Below are 15,469 nucleotides of genomic sequence, written 5' to 3'. Positions count from 1 at the left end.
AAGGTCAAAGTCTAAAAAATCACTGGTTATGCTCTATCCAGAACAGCTGGGTTGCTTAACTTTTGACAAAGAGAAACCCCTCCCTGAACCTCAGTCTGGAGTACAATTATGTAACCAATTAAGACTAGGGTAAGAAGCTGAGCAAGGGGACAAAGGGCAGTCAGCCCACTGGCTGGGGCAAGAGCCCCCTCACCACATCATGAGGAGAGATGGACAAATCTGCCCCAGCACACTTAAGACAAAAGCAGAATCAGTCTAGATGAAGTGCTTTTTATTTTTAGATCAACCAAACATATTTAATATAAAAACCCTTTAATATACAAACTGCAATCACAACAGCATCCACGTAGCAGCAAGGGAACGGGGCGTCATGGGGAGCTTGGCAGGGGGAGAGGTTTTCAGGGTCCCTATGGTTTCCTGTGCCTGCAAGAGCACGAGGTCTTCACAGAGGGCAGATCAAGGCAGGCAGAGGGGCCCTGATGCCAACACTAAGGCAGACCGAGCAAAGCAGACTCCTCCAACATGCCATCTTCCCACCATGGCAGCCTCCAGGAAAGCCAGATCCAGTTAGGAGATGACGGGAAGGTGGTTGTGACTGAGAGAAGAGTCAACCATCATTCCTCAGCCTCCTGCTGAGCACACCTTTGGGAACAGAGTTTTCCAGAGGCTGTTGGATTAAAAAGACCTAAAAACTATCCTGGGAGAAGGACAGAAATTGTGTCCAAGTGTACCTTCTCACCAAGATTCCTTGCCTGTGACTCCAAAAAGCTGGGTGGATTTGTTCAGAAGTTTGGAAAGGGACAGGAATGACAGAGCCTTTGGCTCAACGGGGCTGGAGCCCTGCCAGGCATCGACCAAGAAAGCCTCAAGGCAGGCCAGGGAGGTCTGTGGGAAGAGCTTCGGGTCAATGGTACTCACAGGAGCATGGTGGCACAAAGGCTTACAGGTGGAATTTATAGTGTGTGTGGAAGAGAGAAAAGACACAAGTCACAAAGAATTAAAAACTGAAGTACCTGCTTCTTACAGGCCTGGGCAGTAGAGGTAAGATGATCCTTCTGGGTCAGGGCTGGAAGAGACCTGAGGCCTGCTACTTCCTCAGAGCCACATCTGACTGGCCTGGGTATAGTCGACGGCCCCAAAGTCCTCCAGATGGCCCCCATGGGACTCTCTGGGAGGCCCAGCTGCCCTCTCCAGATGTGCTAGGAGACTGGCCACAGTTCTGGCTGGGCCCAGGTAGGGCCCGGATTCCCGCAGTTAGATGCAGTCCATGGAATTCTCGGGGAGGAGCCCGGGGATGCAACCAGGGAGACCCAAGCCCTTGATGGGAGCACAGCTGAAGGGGAGGCCACAGCCCAGGGCAGGGTCCTGGTTCTCTATGGTCTCTAGCCTGTCCATGTTGTTGTCCCAGTTGATGTGGAAGCGGGTCACTCGGGGGTTCGAGGCCAAGATGTTCCTCTGGAGCTGGGGCAGAAAGAGGAATGTCAACCCTTGTCAGCATGCCCTGTCAATCCTCCCACGGAGCTGGGCACCCAAGCCCCTGCCCCAAGGCCAGGAAGAACAGAGCTTACTTATTCCATCACCATCAACAACTATGGGTAGAACTCCAAGGAGTGCCTGTGTACCATGACTTAGGGCTGAGACCTATCTAATCTCAATTCTGCGAGGCATGCTTCTGAGAAACAAAGACCTTTCTCTCTCTGGTTCTAGCCTGGAGCTGTAAGATCTGAGCATGACTTGAAAACCTTAAGAAGTGACCTTGGCTCCCAGTTCCAATGACTCAACTTCCCCAGGTGCAAAGGAGCCAGCCTGTCCGAAGCAGGAAGTGCAGAGACAGGCCCCACCTGAGAGAAGTCTGGCTTCAGGGGTGGGTTCTCCCGCAGCTCAGGATTGGGGTATTCGTTGTTGACGTAGTAGCCCACACGGATGAACTCCTGTCCATGGTACGTGCAGGTGATGAGGACCACGGTCACACCCACAGCATCAGTCTCAGGGATGAGGGATGGGTTGGGGGCGTCAGCCTAGAGGAAACACACCCTGTGCCTTAGCATTGATCCCACAGCCACACCTCCACCAGTTGACAATGATTTTCAAGCAGCACATATTTACTGAGCCAAAAGTATGGTCTCTGCCAATGGGAGTTTCCAATCCAGTGGGGAAGACAGAATCAATCCCACAAATGCCTGAAAAATGCTCGGTGTGACAAGTGCCACAAAGAAGTAAATGGTGCTGAGGAGTGTAGTGAGCAGGGGGGAGGGTGGCATAAGATAAGGCAGGTAGGTACCATGCCACCCAGGCCCTTTTGGGCCAGTTAAGGGCCTGGGGAAGAGCAAGAATGTTTAGCAGGAGGTAAGTGTTGCATCACTCTTGTGGTCTGTAAAGAAGACTGGCAGTGTGTGGTGCTGTGATGGGAGGAGGACCATTGTGTGAGCAGGGAGAGTGGGCAGGTTACAGTAGTCATTCCAGAGCGTGGACAGCGACTTAGACCAGGAAGGAGAGGACAGAAGTGGACAGATTTAGGGTGTGTTGTTATGGATAGGACCAGCTATATAACTGGTACAAAATGAAACATGGGATCCCTTATTCACAAATTAGTAAGTTTTAGCCAGTGACAGCAGAATATGAGACCAGGTGCTGGGCCCTATGTAGCTGCATGGGCTGAATGCTCAAGAAGCCAGCCCTGCTTGTGGAGTAGATGGGCTTGGCTTGCTGGTGGCCTGGGTACAGGTGGGTGAGGCGTTAGGGGATGGGATTAGGTTGCTTGGACTGGGGTGGGAGCAGCAGATTGGAAGGTAGGTGAGGACTGAGCAGAGCCTTTGATTTTAATATCTTTAAATATTTATTTATTTATTTATTTATTTATTTATTTTAGAGAGAAAAAGGGAGAAGGAGAAGGGGGAAGGGGAGGAGGAGCAGAGGGAGAAGAGAATCCCAAGCAGACTCCACACGGAGCTGGACGCAGGGCTCAATCCCATGACCTTGATGATCATGACCTGAGCCAAAACCAAGAGTCAGACGCTCAACTGACTGTGCCACCCAGGTGCCCTGGGGATTTTGCTGCTCAGAATGGCCACCAAGCCTAGTGCTTTGTGCAAGGTGATGATGTGCCTTATGAAGAAAATACGTGTGTTAGATAAGCTTTGTTCAGGTAGGAGTTATAGTGCTGTTGGCAGGGAGCTCAATGTGAATGAATCAACAATACTACTAAATAAGGTGTCTTTCAACATAAACACACATAAGACAAGACTATGTACTGATTGGTTGCGAATAGGGCTTGTAGGAACCTAACCCTGTATTCTTTCAGGGGCAATGGTTCGGTATTCACGAATTCACTAATGCAGCATTCTCAGCGACCTTACAGAACATAACTCCAGTGAATAATGAGAATCAACTATGAATCAGTGGCTCGTGGTGACAACTATGACACAAAAGAGGAGGCAGGGGGGATTTATGAAATACTTCTAAGAGATCAGACAGTTCTTGAAAGCAGAGCCAGAATCTCAACCTCAACTTTTGATCCCTGAACCACACTGTGTGCTCTCAGGCAGAAGAGGATGTCTCTAGGTGTTGAGGCCTCAGGCCTCGTCTTTCTTACCTGAAAGATGAACATGTGTCTCCCCGCTGGGACAGGCCCAACTAGCACGGAGTCTAGGATTTGATCAAATTCCTCACTCTCAGCTGAGCCAACATAAATGATCTTCCACTCCAGATCTGTAAGGACAGGTGGTATTAAGGATTTGAAATGGCTGGGCAGCACGAAGGCAGGAGAAGTTCTTCTCATGTGAGTTGTAGACAGATCCTTAATATATTGAAAGATTTTTATTCTCAAGAACACCTGACATCAGCTGGGGACTAAGTGCCAGGCATCACAGACCTGAGCACTGCAGTGGGCATGAAACTCTACCTCTGTGGGGAAATTTCTCCCGTGAGCCTAGCTTTGCCAGGCAACCTTAACTCTGCATCTCAGGGAAACTCGGGGATCTCAGAGCCTGCGGGTGAACCGTATGGCAGAGGTTGAATTAGGAGTCACGTGACGGAGGCGTGCTGAGGAGGGAACAGTAGGGAATTGGGCCATTTCAGGGCCCTGCCCACTGGGTGCTGGGATAGGAAGCAGCATCCTCTTTCACACACAGGGACCAGTGCCACTGAACTGAATAGATCCCTCGACAACTGGGGCAGGGCAGCGGATTCCAATCCAGCAGGAGAGCCAGCCGGCAGGAGGGGGAAGACAAGGCCACTGGGGGAGCCAGCCAGCCCCCGGGTCTTCCAGTTCTGGCACCAACTCATGCCTACTCTCAGACATTTGGGTGACAGTGACTCAGTCAACAAACGTGGCATCGTAAGGTGATCCTCTGAACCCCAACTCTCTTGCATCTCATCCAGTAGGGGGATCTCATCTCTGAGTAGGTAGTTCCAGCAAGGTGAAAGGAAAAGTGCTTAAGGAGACCCTGCCCAGCAAGCACAGGAAATTCCCAGTGACCGCTGCCTCTTGCAGGAGGTCCAAGTGTATCAGGGGCAAGGTCATGCTAGTACAGGGGAGCTTGGCAGGAGACCTGCAACTTATTTTAGGTTCTTTGAAATTACACAACCTACAGCTCCAGCAGCTGGAGGAAATTTCACAAGCTATGAGTTTCACAGGAAGCAAACTGTTGTTGAAGTGGCCCTGTTTCTTGGTCCAGTGTCCCACACAGGGCATCCAACTTGGGAAACACTGCTATGCTGGGCCACAGCTACGGAGGTTTGTCACCCGAGCTCTAACCTCTTCCTCGATACACTGACTTCCTGTCCCTTTGCAGTGTCACCCAGGCCTTCTACCCAAGGACGCTAGCAGGTCTGTGGCATAGAGTGACCATCAGGCTCACCAGGGTTCAAATCCCAGTCTCTTACTATTTGCAGGGACGGTTAAGTTTATGGATTTATCTTTGTGACAAGGAGTGACACGACTAGACAGAACACGTTTCTGGGTGAACAAAAATCAAGCTGGCTCTGTCCTTACCTTTCTAACACAGTTCTTTATTTTGGTAGCTTTCCTCCTGGCCTTCCCCGCCCCTCCCCCACCAGTGGAGTCCCATTATGTGTGCGTTTAACTAATGGGCTGGGGGGAGATAAAAAGGGAGCCAAAGGAGAGCAGGCCCTGTGTGGGCCACAGGCACTGGATGTTCAATACCGCGGCAAAACCTAAACAAAGGCTGGTGTGGGTGCTGCCCAGGAAAACGCACTGCGCCAGCAGCCAGGAAAATGGGCCACAATGGCTCCCTCAAGAGGGGCCGAAAACGAAACCAGAGAAATGACCAAGGACCATAGAGAAATACTGACTCAAGGGGTTAGAGGAGCTGATAAAGTCATCTACGGAAGACAGCAGATGCTTGAAAATAAGGACCTACAAACTGGATCATCTTAAACTTGCTGAGCGTTTTAAGCAGAAGCATACTTAAATGGCTCTGTTTTTTTACTATAACCATTTTTAGAAGTGGGAGGTGGACTGTACACACGTAACACGGTATACCTAACTTTTCAGGCAATTTCAGGGGTAACTTGACAGTATTCAATTTTGTCTTTATGTCCTAACTTTACAATCGAACAGTTGACAACATGCTCCTCCCCTACATACGAAAACAAAACCAAAACTAATACCCTGATTAAAGGCATGTAAAAATTCATCGTAGTTGAACTAGCTGAAAGTTTCCCACCTTAAAACAAAAACTATCTAGTAGGCTTTTTTCCTGTTTATCATTTTGCCTTTGTTCAGAATCATATAGATGAATCTTGGCCTGACCACGGTGTTAGCGGTGGGACAGAACATCTGGTCCCATGACTTATTCAAAGAGTGGCTGTTGAATTTCTCAATGAAAGAGAGGAAAGGGGCGCCTGGGTGGCGCAGTCGTTAAGCGTCTGCCTTCGGCTCAGGGCGTGATCCCGGCGTCGTGGGATCGAGCCCCACATCAGGCTCCTCAGCTATGAGCCTGCTTCTTCCTCTCCCACTCCCCCTGCTCGTGTTCCCTCTCTCGCTGCCTGTCTCTCTCTGTCAAATAAATAAATAAAATCTTTAAAAAAAAAAAAAAAAAAAAAAAAGAAAGAGAGGAAAAACACACCTAATGTATTAAATGTGGACCCATGCCTTGGAAGCATGTATTTTCAGTTGCCGAGGAGAAAAAAGAACCGAAGGGGCTTGAAGCCCTTGGGGAACAGCGTCAGCCACTGATTGGGGTTTGGGTCTTTTGTCGGATCTTCAGTTGCCAGTGTCAAGGTAACAAGACTGAGATTTCTCCAGAATCTGAGAGACTTCTAAAGCCAGGCCCCCTCCATCTGTTTGGGAGGCAGGAAACGGATTCTCTCTGCTCCATGGGAAGAAGGCCAGGAAGAGGCAGAAAGCAAGTTGGCAGGTCAAAGTCATGGACAGCCCTAGGGGTAGAACCAGAGTCTGGATTTCCAGGCCAGAGTTTGCTTTCCAACTTGCATTTCTCTGAGCAAAAGCTTTATTGTCTGGGTGTAATTAATAATAGCACCCCCTTCATTCTCTTTTGAGAGTGTTTTGATGTGGAAATAAGTTCTGTGGTCAGTATTATTTATGTGCCACTTCTAAAATAAGGGATGAATTCTTTCTTTCCCAGTTATGGCAAAGGTCGAGAACTCTGGACTTCGAGACAAACTCTAGTGTCAATGCTTCTACAGACCTAGCGTCAAGACTTCTACTTCTATGACCTTGGGGAAGTCATTCCATTTCTCTCTATTAAAAAATAATGTCCAGCAGGTTGACTTTAGACTTTCCTGCTCTGAGTCTCTAAACAGATTAGTAAAGTAACAGTGCAGAGGTTTTCCTAGGAATAGAAGTACTAGATAATGACTATGCAACCCTTTTTAAATGCAAGCAGCACAAACAGGCTGTTTGAAACCTGATCTCTTGCCTTCTGGGAACTGTGAATCCCTTAACCTATTAGCTCCTTACATCTCCTCCTGGCTTTAAAATTAAATTCTTATTCCAGTGTCATTCTACACTTTAATTATTTATTTACACCCTGCCTTGTTCCAAAAAGGATTTAGCTGGGCTTATTCTATAGTTAGTCACAAGTAGATTCCTTAATTTAAAAAGGAGAAACTGGGAGAGACTGATCTACTGGCCCAGCCGAACACACACATCTCAAACTGCATCAACCCCAAACTAATCCAAGCGGCTGGCTTCCCGCACAAACCAGCCACCTACCACTGAGAGGCGCTAGTTAGCACGCCATGGCCTCACAGATCTCCAGCTCCTCAGCGGCTGCCTCCTCTTTAACCACCAAGTGGAGAATCTGTCTAATGGAGTACTTCCTCCTGAAAGGGGTGCCAAGAGTCCCTGGGCAACCTTACATTTTCGATTTTTATAGACCTTTACTTGAAAGGTCTTTCATTCTTTGTGGTTCCTGACTTCTCATCTGTGAGATGAGAGACATGCCCGCCTTTACAACACAGAGATGAATAAGTACATCTGTGAAAGCACCTTCGAAAAGATGCACAAAAAGTTCTGACCTCCCAGCCGATTGTTTGAAGCCGGACACGATCATGGCTTAGGCTGGCCCACCCACCCCCAAGACTGGGTCAGACCATCAAAAGTGTTGAAAGAATTTCTGGAATCTGGTGGGCAGACAGTGGGAACCGGCTGATGCTTGCCTGGTTATGCCACCCTTCAGATATGAGTGTGTTTATCGAAGCACACTGACAGGAAGGAGGAACAGGAGCTGGGAAGACCAGGTTACCCTGAAAGACTGGAGCTGGAAACCTGCCATGCCTCCCCAAGTGGAGCTCAAGAGTGGAAAATTGGGGCCAGGCTAAGGAGGTGGGAAGCCAGGTTCTAGAGGGTACGTGCTTTGGGGGTAGAAAACAATCAGAAGTGGGTAGGGGTGGGGTTGTTTTAAATATCAGCCAGGTGGGGAGGGGATTACTGGGAGACAAATGCGGAGATCGGGGCGAGTAAAGTCTTGCCACGGGGGAAAGGGATTTCAGAGATAAAGGCTGACGGAGGGGCTCCGCTGGGAAAAAGGAAGGGAGGCTGGGGAAAGCAGGGTGACTGAAGGTCTCTGCAGGTTAAAGAATGGAGACTGAGGTCTTTACACAGAAAACAGGTGCCCAGGAGGAGCTCCACAGAAAAAACGGGGATGATGGTCTTCACGGGGGAAACGGGAGTAACCCTGGGGAGGGGGTCGGGTTGGCCATGGGGTGTCAGGGGTAGTCTCTACAAGGAGGCTGCGGCTGAAGGGGAGGGAAGGAGGGAGATCAGGGTTGGAAGGGCTTGTTTTACAGGAGAGGTCGGGGTTGGCCGGGGGGAGGGGGGATCTCCACACAGGCCCAGCCTCACCGTCCGCCAGGGCCTCATTGCACTCGAAGCTGATCTCGAACCGGAAGGGGCTGTGGAAAGGGCTCGGATTCTCCAGCACCGCCACGTTCAGCACAGAAACCTTGGCCATCGCCTTGCCGGACTGAGGCAGAGGCCACAGCTGGAGCCGAGCCCGCGCCTGAGTCCTCTGTGGTCAGCGGGGTAGCGTTACCCAGAGCCGCTCCCGCCGCTTCTGTCCGCCGACTGAAGTGCGTATTTGGTCCGCGCGCCTCCTTCAAATAGTCGGCCCTACCCTCCGGCCAATCACCGTCAACGCTCTCCGGCGGCGCGAGCACACCCTCAGCCAATCCTGGGGCGCGGGTCGGCGCGCGCCGAGACGCCCCGGGCCAATCCATGGAGCACCCTCTCCGGGCTGCGCAAGGAAGGCGGAACCATTTCTTGGCTTCTTTGGGTGCCCACAGGAAACCAATCCCCAGCGTCTCCGACTCGGATGTCTAGGGCGGGGGTGGGCGGAGGCAGAGCGCGAGGCTCATTTTGGCCAATCCCGAAGGTTCCCGCACCGGCCAGGCCCGCTTTTCGCCCCGCCCTTCCGGAGGCCGCATCCCGGCGGAGGGCAGCGCCGCCAACCGCCTAGCGGTGGCGCGCGGCGCCCGCTTAAGAGGGCGGGAAGGGCGGTGCTGGCGCCCGCAGTGATTGGCAGGCAGGCGTGTGGCCGGGCTGATACAGATTCTCTGAGAGGTGATTGGCTAGGTTGGTTGCGGGGCGGGAGGAGAGGAATACTTAGCTGGGGATTCGCCGCAGAGGAGCGGAAGTCGGCTGTCGGCGTGCTTGAACCGTGTGTGGAGAGGAAGGAGGAGTGTTTGTAGCCCCGGCGTCGGTCAGCAGGTGAGCGTTTTCGGCACCTCCTCTAAGGGGCTTCCGGCCCCTCAGGCCCAGCGGCGGGGGAGTCCGTAGTGAACGTTGTGAACGTTGGTCATACTCCTGAGGGGAAACGGAGCGGCGCTCACGGGGCGCGCTGGGGCCGGGGCCCCGGGAGTGGGACCTGGTTCGAATCCCGCTCTCGCCTCCTCGAGGGCCGCTGGGAGGTTTAAGGTGGGCAGCGCCGTCAGGGGGAGTCCGGCCTCTGCCACTATCTCCCCTCCCGGTGAACGGGGCCGTTGAAAACTCACGGACTTGACTCGTGACTGCATAATACAACCAGAAACTTCTGTCTGCACCACTTCGCCGGGGTCGGACCGCCGTCGCGCCCTGCCCGGGAGACTCCAGCGCCTCTTGCACCCACCCTCTGCTTCTACCCGCGACCAGTGGAAAATTAATGCGAGCCACATTTCTCGCTTCACATTTTTCTAGTAAGCACATTAAAAAAAAAAAAAAAGTAAAAAAAAAAAAAACAGGTGAAATTAATCTTAATGTTATCTTTAACCCAGTGTAGCCAAGATCTTATTTCGACACGCGAAGGGTGTAAAAAATACAAATGAGAGATCTTCCTTTCTTTTAGTAAGTACCAAGGCTTCGAAATCCCGTGCGTTTTACCGTTGCAGCTACATTTTCATCCGAAAGAGTCGGTCTGGCTTTAGGTTTCATAAAATTGAGAGTTGAAAATGTAGGTTCACAGGCCCACGCCGTCTGTTCCCAACATACAAGTTTTCCAGGAGCTCGACTGCACGTCGTGTTTTCAGTGTAAGCGTTAATCAGAATTCAGTGATGGGGAAAGTTCTGTGCTGCAGTGGCACGAACTGCGTGCAGGTGTTTATGAGCCCCTGTGGCAAGTGGCTGCTGTTTTCTTAGACAGTGTAGGTGTGAAACAAATTGGATCAGCCACTCTTAAATAGAGTGGTTTTCTATTCTCGGGATTAGAATATTGTCTTCGAGACTCTGCATGCTTTGTTTCCTACTACCACTCCCTTTTCTCCAAACCCAGCTTCAGTTCAGCCAAACTCTCTTTTGGTGCCTTACAGATCTGACCCGGCATTTCCGGTGCGGAACCTCCACCCAGAACCTCTTCTCCCGGCTCTTGGCATGACTGGCGCCTTCTTGTCATTCAGGTCTACCTATTCAAATGTGCTTTTCTCAGAGAAGCCTTCGCAAGGGTCCCCTGGCCACTGTTGAGACTCATAGAGTGTAGGCCTGAACAGCACCAGTTCAAGCCACTAGCGTTTCTTACCCAGCCACCTCTGTGGTGTTGGTACAGTTGTAAGGCCTCATGATGCTAGGTATTTTTTTTCTTTTTGTATGTCTACATTTCACATTAAGTTAAAAAAAAATGTTTTGTGGTTAAAAATATTGACCGTTGTTTTTCCTTTGAGATGATTTGGCTGCAAGAAAATCCCCATTTATGATCAGCTATGATTTCTTGGCAGTCATTGGGCATACTTGTGAGTTTTTGTGACTGAAAAAAATCTAATTTTCAGATTATTTCCAAATGTAATTCAATTGTTTACATGAATACTAAATTTAATGATGAATGAAGTTGCCATGATGTTGTTTTCTAGACATTTAATTAAATATTTATTCATTCCAACTTCGTAGTTTTCTTTTTGCATTGTGGAACTTTTCCCCACCCCACCCCCTGACCTTTTCATACACCCTGAGAAGCTCATCAGCCACAAACATGTCTTTGGTGCTAATGAAGAAAATGGCTTTCTTTCTATAATGAGTACTCCATACAGCTGGCTGAATAATCTTCAGTTGTAAACCAGATCGTGTCATTACCCTGCTTAAAACCTACAAAAGCTGGGGCGCCTGGGTGGCACAGAGGTTAAGCGTCTGCCTTCGGCTCGGGGCGTGATCCTGGTGTTCTGGGATCGAGCCCCACATCAGGCTCCTCCGCTGGGAGCCTGCTTCTTCCTGACCCACTCCCCCTGCTTGTGTTCCCTCTCTCGCTGACTGTCTCTATCTCTGTCAAATGAATAAATAAAATCTTAATAAATAAATAAATAAATAAATAAAACCTTCAAAAGCTTATCATACTTAGAATGAAACCTAAGATCTTTACTGTGGCTTATGAGGCCCTGCACGGTGACCTCAGCTGACCTCTCAGGCCTCATCTACCAGTCTTCCTCTTGTCGCCACTCTCCAGTCTTGCTGGCTTTATTTACTGTCTTTCAGCACACCAAGCTTATTCCTGCTGCAGGGCTTTGCACTTGCTGTTCCCTCTGCCTGGAATGTGCTGTCTTTAGACAATGCGTGGCTGTCTCGTTATCATCGTTTATGGTTCAACTCAAATGTCCCCCTCAAGCGTTCCCAGGCCACCCTAATTTAAAGCATCCCTTCCTTAATCGTATCACCCTGTTTTATTATCTTAGTAGTATTCAGTCCAGTACTTAAATTGGTTTTAGAGTGTACATATCTCTCATCATCCCTCAATAGATTGACAACCGATTGAGGGTAGAGATCTCTGCTGCCTCACATCGACTTCTGAGTGTATTTAAAAGAATACATTCGAATAAAGGGCTTAATATAGTACCTGGAATGTGAAAAGCACTCCATGACATGAACTGTTAGTACAAAGTGATAAGGAGATAAGTGTTTATTCTTCCTACGTTATATTTCAGGTGCACACACATTTGGAAATGTAGAAGAAATGCTACAACAAAATACATTTTTACCCATTACCCAGCTTAAGGAGTCAAACATTAGAGAAGCAATTGAAAGGTGTTGTGTACCCCTGTCTCAAACCTAGTCCTTTCCTCTTTTCCTCAAATTTAACCACAATCCTAGATTTACTGTTTGTTTTTCTGTGCATGTTTGTACATCTTTATATACATGTGTCTTTAAACAATATATAGTATTGTATATCATGTCCTACAATTTTATATAAATCTGTGCAAAAAAAGTTACCATTCTAGGCATGAGACTGCTGTCTTTAGAAAGGCCTGTTTGCAAGGTTGGCCCTTGACTGGTCTCTAGGAACTTGGATTTCAGGAAGGTTCCTGTCATCCCGTAAATGATAAGAGTGCCTCATGGTGCCTAAACTGTACAATGTGGTTTATGTTGAATACCTTCTTTCCTTCTGGAGTCTGGAATTTTGGTACTTGACCAGCCCCCAATAAATACCCTGGGCATTGAGTCTCTAATGAGCTTCCCTGGTGGGCAACAGTTCACACGTGTTGTTACAACTTTCTGTAGGAACTAAGTGCATCCCATGTGACTTCACTAGGTGAGGATTCTTGAAATCTTGTGCCTGGTTTCCTCTAGACTTCACACCGTGTGCCTTTTCCTTTGGCTGATTTTGCTTTGTACCCTTTCACTGTAAGAAACCATAGCTGTGTGCTATATGCTAAATCCTGTGAGTCCTCCCTAGTGAATCATTGAACCTTGGATAATCTTGGGGACCCCTGACGCAGTAGCATACCGGATATATACTTACAGCTTGAGGTAAGCAAGGCACCTATGGCCCAAAATTTAAGGAGGCATTCACTCTCGGGGTCACACGAGTGTCCAACATGTACCTGTACAACCCTGAGGGTGAGTGCCTCCTAAAATTTTCACTCTATACACCCTGCTTTCTTCACTCTAGTCCCAGCCATTACCTTTTAAAACTTTCTTTTTTTTGTCCAGTGTAATGTTTTTGCAGTTTATCTACACTTACATGCATGTAACATTTTTCACTGCTATAGCCGTGCTGTCTGATGTGGTAGCAATTTAGCCACTTGTGGCTGTTTAGATTTCAATTAATCAAAATTAAATAAAGTTCAATTCCTTAGTCCCTCTTAGTCACATTTTGTGCATTTAATAGGCACCTGTGGCTAGTGGCTACCACATTAGACAGCATGGGTAGAGAACACTTAATGGTCACAGAAAGTTTTCTTGGACAGTGTTTACTTATCCATTTACCTCTTGCTTGATATTTAGGTTGTTTCTCATTTTCTGCTCTTACAAACAGTCCTTCAGTGGTCACTGTTATATATGTCTCCTTGTGCACACACGTAGGAGTTTTCCTAGGATACATATCTAGGAATTTAAATGCTGAGTTATGAGAATATCCACCTACTAGATACTGCCAGTTTGTGCTTCAAAGTGATAGTTGGCAGTTCTTAGTCCCACCAGTAGTGCTGCTATTGCTCAGTGTCCTTATCAACACTTGGTACTGTCAGATTTTTACATTTTTGTTTTTCTGATGGGTGTTCATAAGTGGTTTCAGTTAGCATTTTTCTATTACTAGTGAGATTGAGCTGTTTATATCTGTTTATTGACCATTTGTCTTCTGTGAATTGCCTCTTCATATCTTTGCCCATTTTCCTGCTGCATTGTTATATCTTAGTACAGAAGTTCTTCTTACATCTCATACTTGCCTTTTCATTTGGTTGGTGTCTTTTGATGTTCAGGATTTATTTTTATTATGTTAATGTCATAAGGGTGATCAATAGTTTGTGTTTTTTGTGCTTTGCTTAAGAAATCTTACCCTGAGGCTGATAAGATATCCTACTGTGTTTTCTTTTTTTCTTCTTCTTTTTTAAGGATTTATTTATTCTAGAAGGAGATAGCACAAGCGGGAGGGGCAGAGGGAGAGAAAGAATCTCAAGCAGACTCCCCACTGAGCACAGAGCCCAACATGGGACTGGATCCCATGAGTCTGAGATCATGACCTGAGCCAAAACCAAAGGTCGGGCGCTCAACCAACTGCACCACCCAGGCACCCCATCCTACTGTGTTTTCTTCTGGAAGTTTTACTTTTCATGTTTAGCTTTTAAAAAATCTACTTGGAATTTATTTTTGTTTATGATGTGAAGTAGGACTGTGATTGAGTTTTTTCCAGACAGAAACCAGTTGTCCCAGTTTCTTTTACTGAGTAGTTCAGTGGTTTTCAAAATGTGATCCCCTGCGGATCCAGGAGATAAACTATTTTCATAATAATTCTAAAACGTTACTTGCATTTCTCATCAGCACTGTGTTGTCATGCCCCTAGTGTTACAGAAGCAATGATTGGGTAGAACTGCTGGTGCCTTAGCCGGAAGTCAGTGCGGTATCCCGACAGTAGTAGTAATTGTCATTTATTCCTTATTGTTACTACACATTCGATGTTAAAACAATTCCACTTAAGAGTGTCCTTGAAGCAACAATGAAAAGTAGTAATCTGTGTTAAAACTTAGCCCTGGGGCACCTGGCTGGCTCAGTCATTAAGCGTCTGCCTTCTGCTCAGGGCGTGATCCCAGAGTGCTGGGACCTTGCGCCACGTCGGGCTCCCTGCTCTACTGGGAGCCTGCTTCTTCCTCTCCCACTCCCCCTGCTTGTATTCCCTCTCTCGCTGGCTGTCTCTCCCTCTGTCAAATAAATAAAATCTTAAAAAAACCAAAAACCAAAAAACTTAGCCCTGTGAGCAAGTCTTTCTAGTATTCTGTGTGGTGAAATGGGAAGTTTGCATAGAGCACTTTATTGCATGCTGAAGAGTGAGGTAATGCACTTGTACAGTTGTTTGAGTGGAAGTGGAACTGGTGACTTTTTTCATGGAATAATATTTTTACTTGAAAGAATGACAGACTGCAGTTACTCAGGATATTTTGTGGCTGTTTTCTCAGAAATGAATGAAGTGAACTGGTCACTTCAAGGACGACTGATGGTTTGTTGCCAATGATAAAATTCAAGCCTTCCAGCAAAATTGTCTTTGGAAAAACTTATTCACTGTCAGCCTGACAACTTCTCAATATTTAAAGATTTTTCTGATGAGATCAGTGGTGATACTACAAAGATGATTTTAAAAATACTGTATAGTGAAATGTAGTAATTCAATAGATTAGTATTTTCCAATAGACCAATGGGTTTCAATGTAACAGTGTGATAAGTTAGTTCATTGATACAGTTTCATATTCCTCATTATAATTAACTTGAACATACTACTACTTTTTGAGTTTTGGTATAAGTAACAAAGTAGAATATCCCCAATTAGCTAAAAAGGATATAGCACTCCACCCTCTTCCGATTATATATCTGTGTGAGGCTGAATTTTCTTCATGTACTTCAATCAAGATAGCATATTGCAACAGATTGATTGCAGAAGTCTGTGTGAGAATCCAGGTCTCTTCTATTAAGCTAGACAATAGGAGCTTTACAAAATGTAAAACAAAGCCATTCTTTTCACTACTTTGGTTTTTAAAAAAATTTTTTTTAAGACAGAGCATGTGTGCATGTGGGAGCGGGAGGGACAGAGGGAGAGGGAGAGAA

General features: G+C 47.4%; 1 protein-coding gene and 1 long non-coding RNA gene across 2 annotated transcripts; one reads left to right on the top strand and one right to left on the bottom strand.

Moving 5' to 3' along the window:
• Positions 1 to 254: 254 nt before the first annotated feature.
• ASF1B (anti-silencing function 1B histone chaperone) lies at positions 255 to 8,765 on the bottom strand. The gene is made up of 4 exons (XM_045812012.2): positions 8,330 to 8,765; positions 3,593 to 3,708; positions 1,842 to 2,018; positions 255 to 1,461 (listed from the first exon to the last, which is right to left on the bottom strand). The coding sequence occupies exons 1-4, from the start codon at positions 8,436 to 8,438 to the stop codon at positions 1,255 to 1,257; spliced, it is 609 nt and encodes a 202-aa protein (XP_045667968.1). The 5' UTR covers positions 8,439 to 8,765; the 3' UTR covers positions 255 to 1,254.
• A 345-nt stretch (positions 8,766 to 9,110) lies between these two features.
• Positions 9,111 to 10,829, top strand: LOC148108979 (uncharacterized). The gene is made up of 2 exons (XR_015726705.1): positions 9,111 to 9,657; positions 10,267 to 10,829. It is a non-coding gene; the product is annotated as an uncharacterized LOC148108979 (long non-coding RNA).
• Positions 10,830 to 15,469: the final 4,640 nt, after the last annotated feature.

This window comes from Ursus americanus, chromosome 14 (assembly GCF_024610735.1).
Source record: "Ursus americanus isolate L20-20 chromosome 14, mUrsAme1.1.p, whole genome shotgun sequence".
NCBI classification, from domain to species: Eukaryota; Metazoa; Chordata; class Mammalia; order Carnivora; family Ursidae; genus Ursus; species Ursus americanus.
The sequence above is the reverse complement of the archived record's forward strand: the minus strand, read 5'-3'. Positions and strand labels throughout refer to the sequence as shown.

Coding starts and splice junctions, on each gene's coding strand:
- ASF1B (XM_045812012.2), bottom strand. CDS start 8,438: ATGGCCAAGGTTTCTGTGCTGAACGTGGCGGTGCTGGAGAATCCGAGC. Junction 2,019..3,592: donor GACACATGTTCATCTTTCAG/GTAAGAAAGACG, acceptor TGTTTCCTCTAG/GCTGACGCCCCCAACCCATC. Junction 1,462..1,841: donor TGAAGCCAGACTTCTCTCAG/GTGGGGCCTGTC, acceptor TTTCTGCCCCAG/CTCCAGAGGAACATCTTGGC.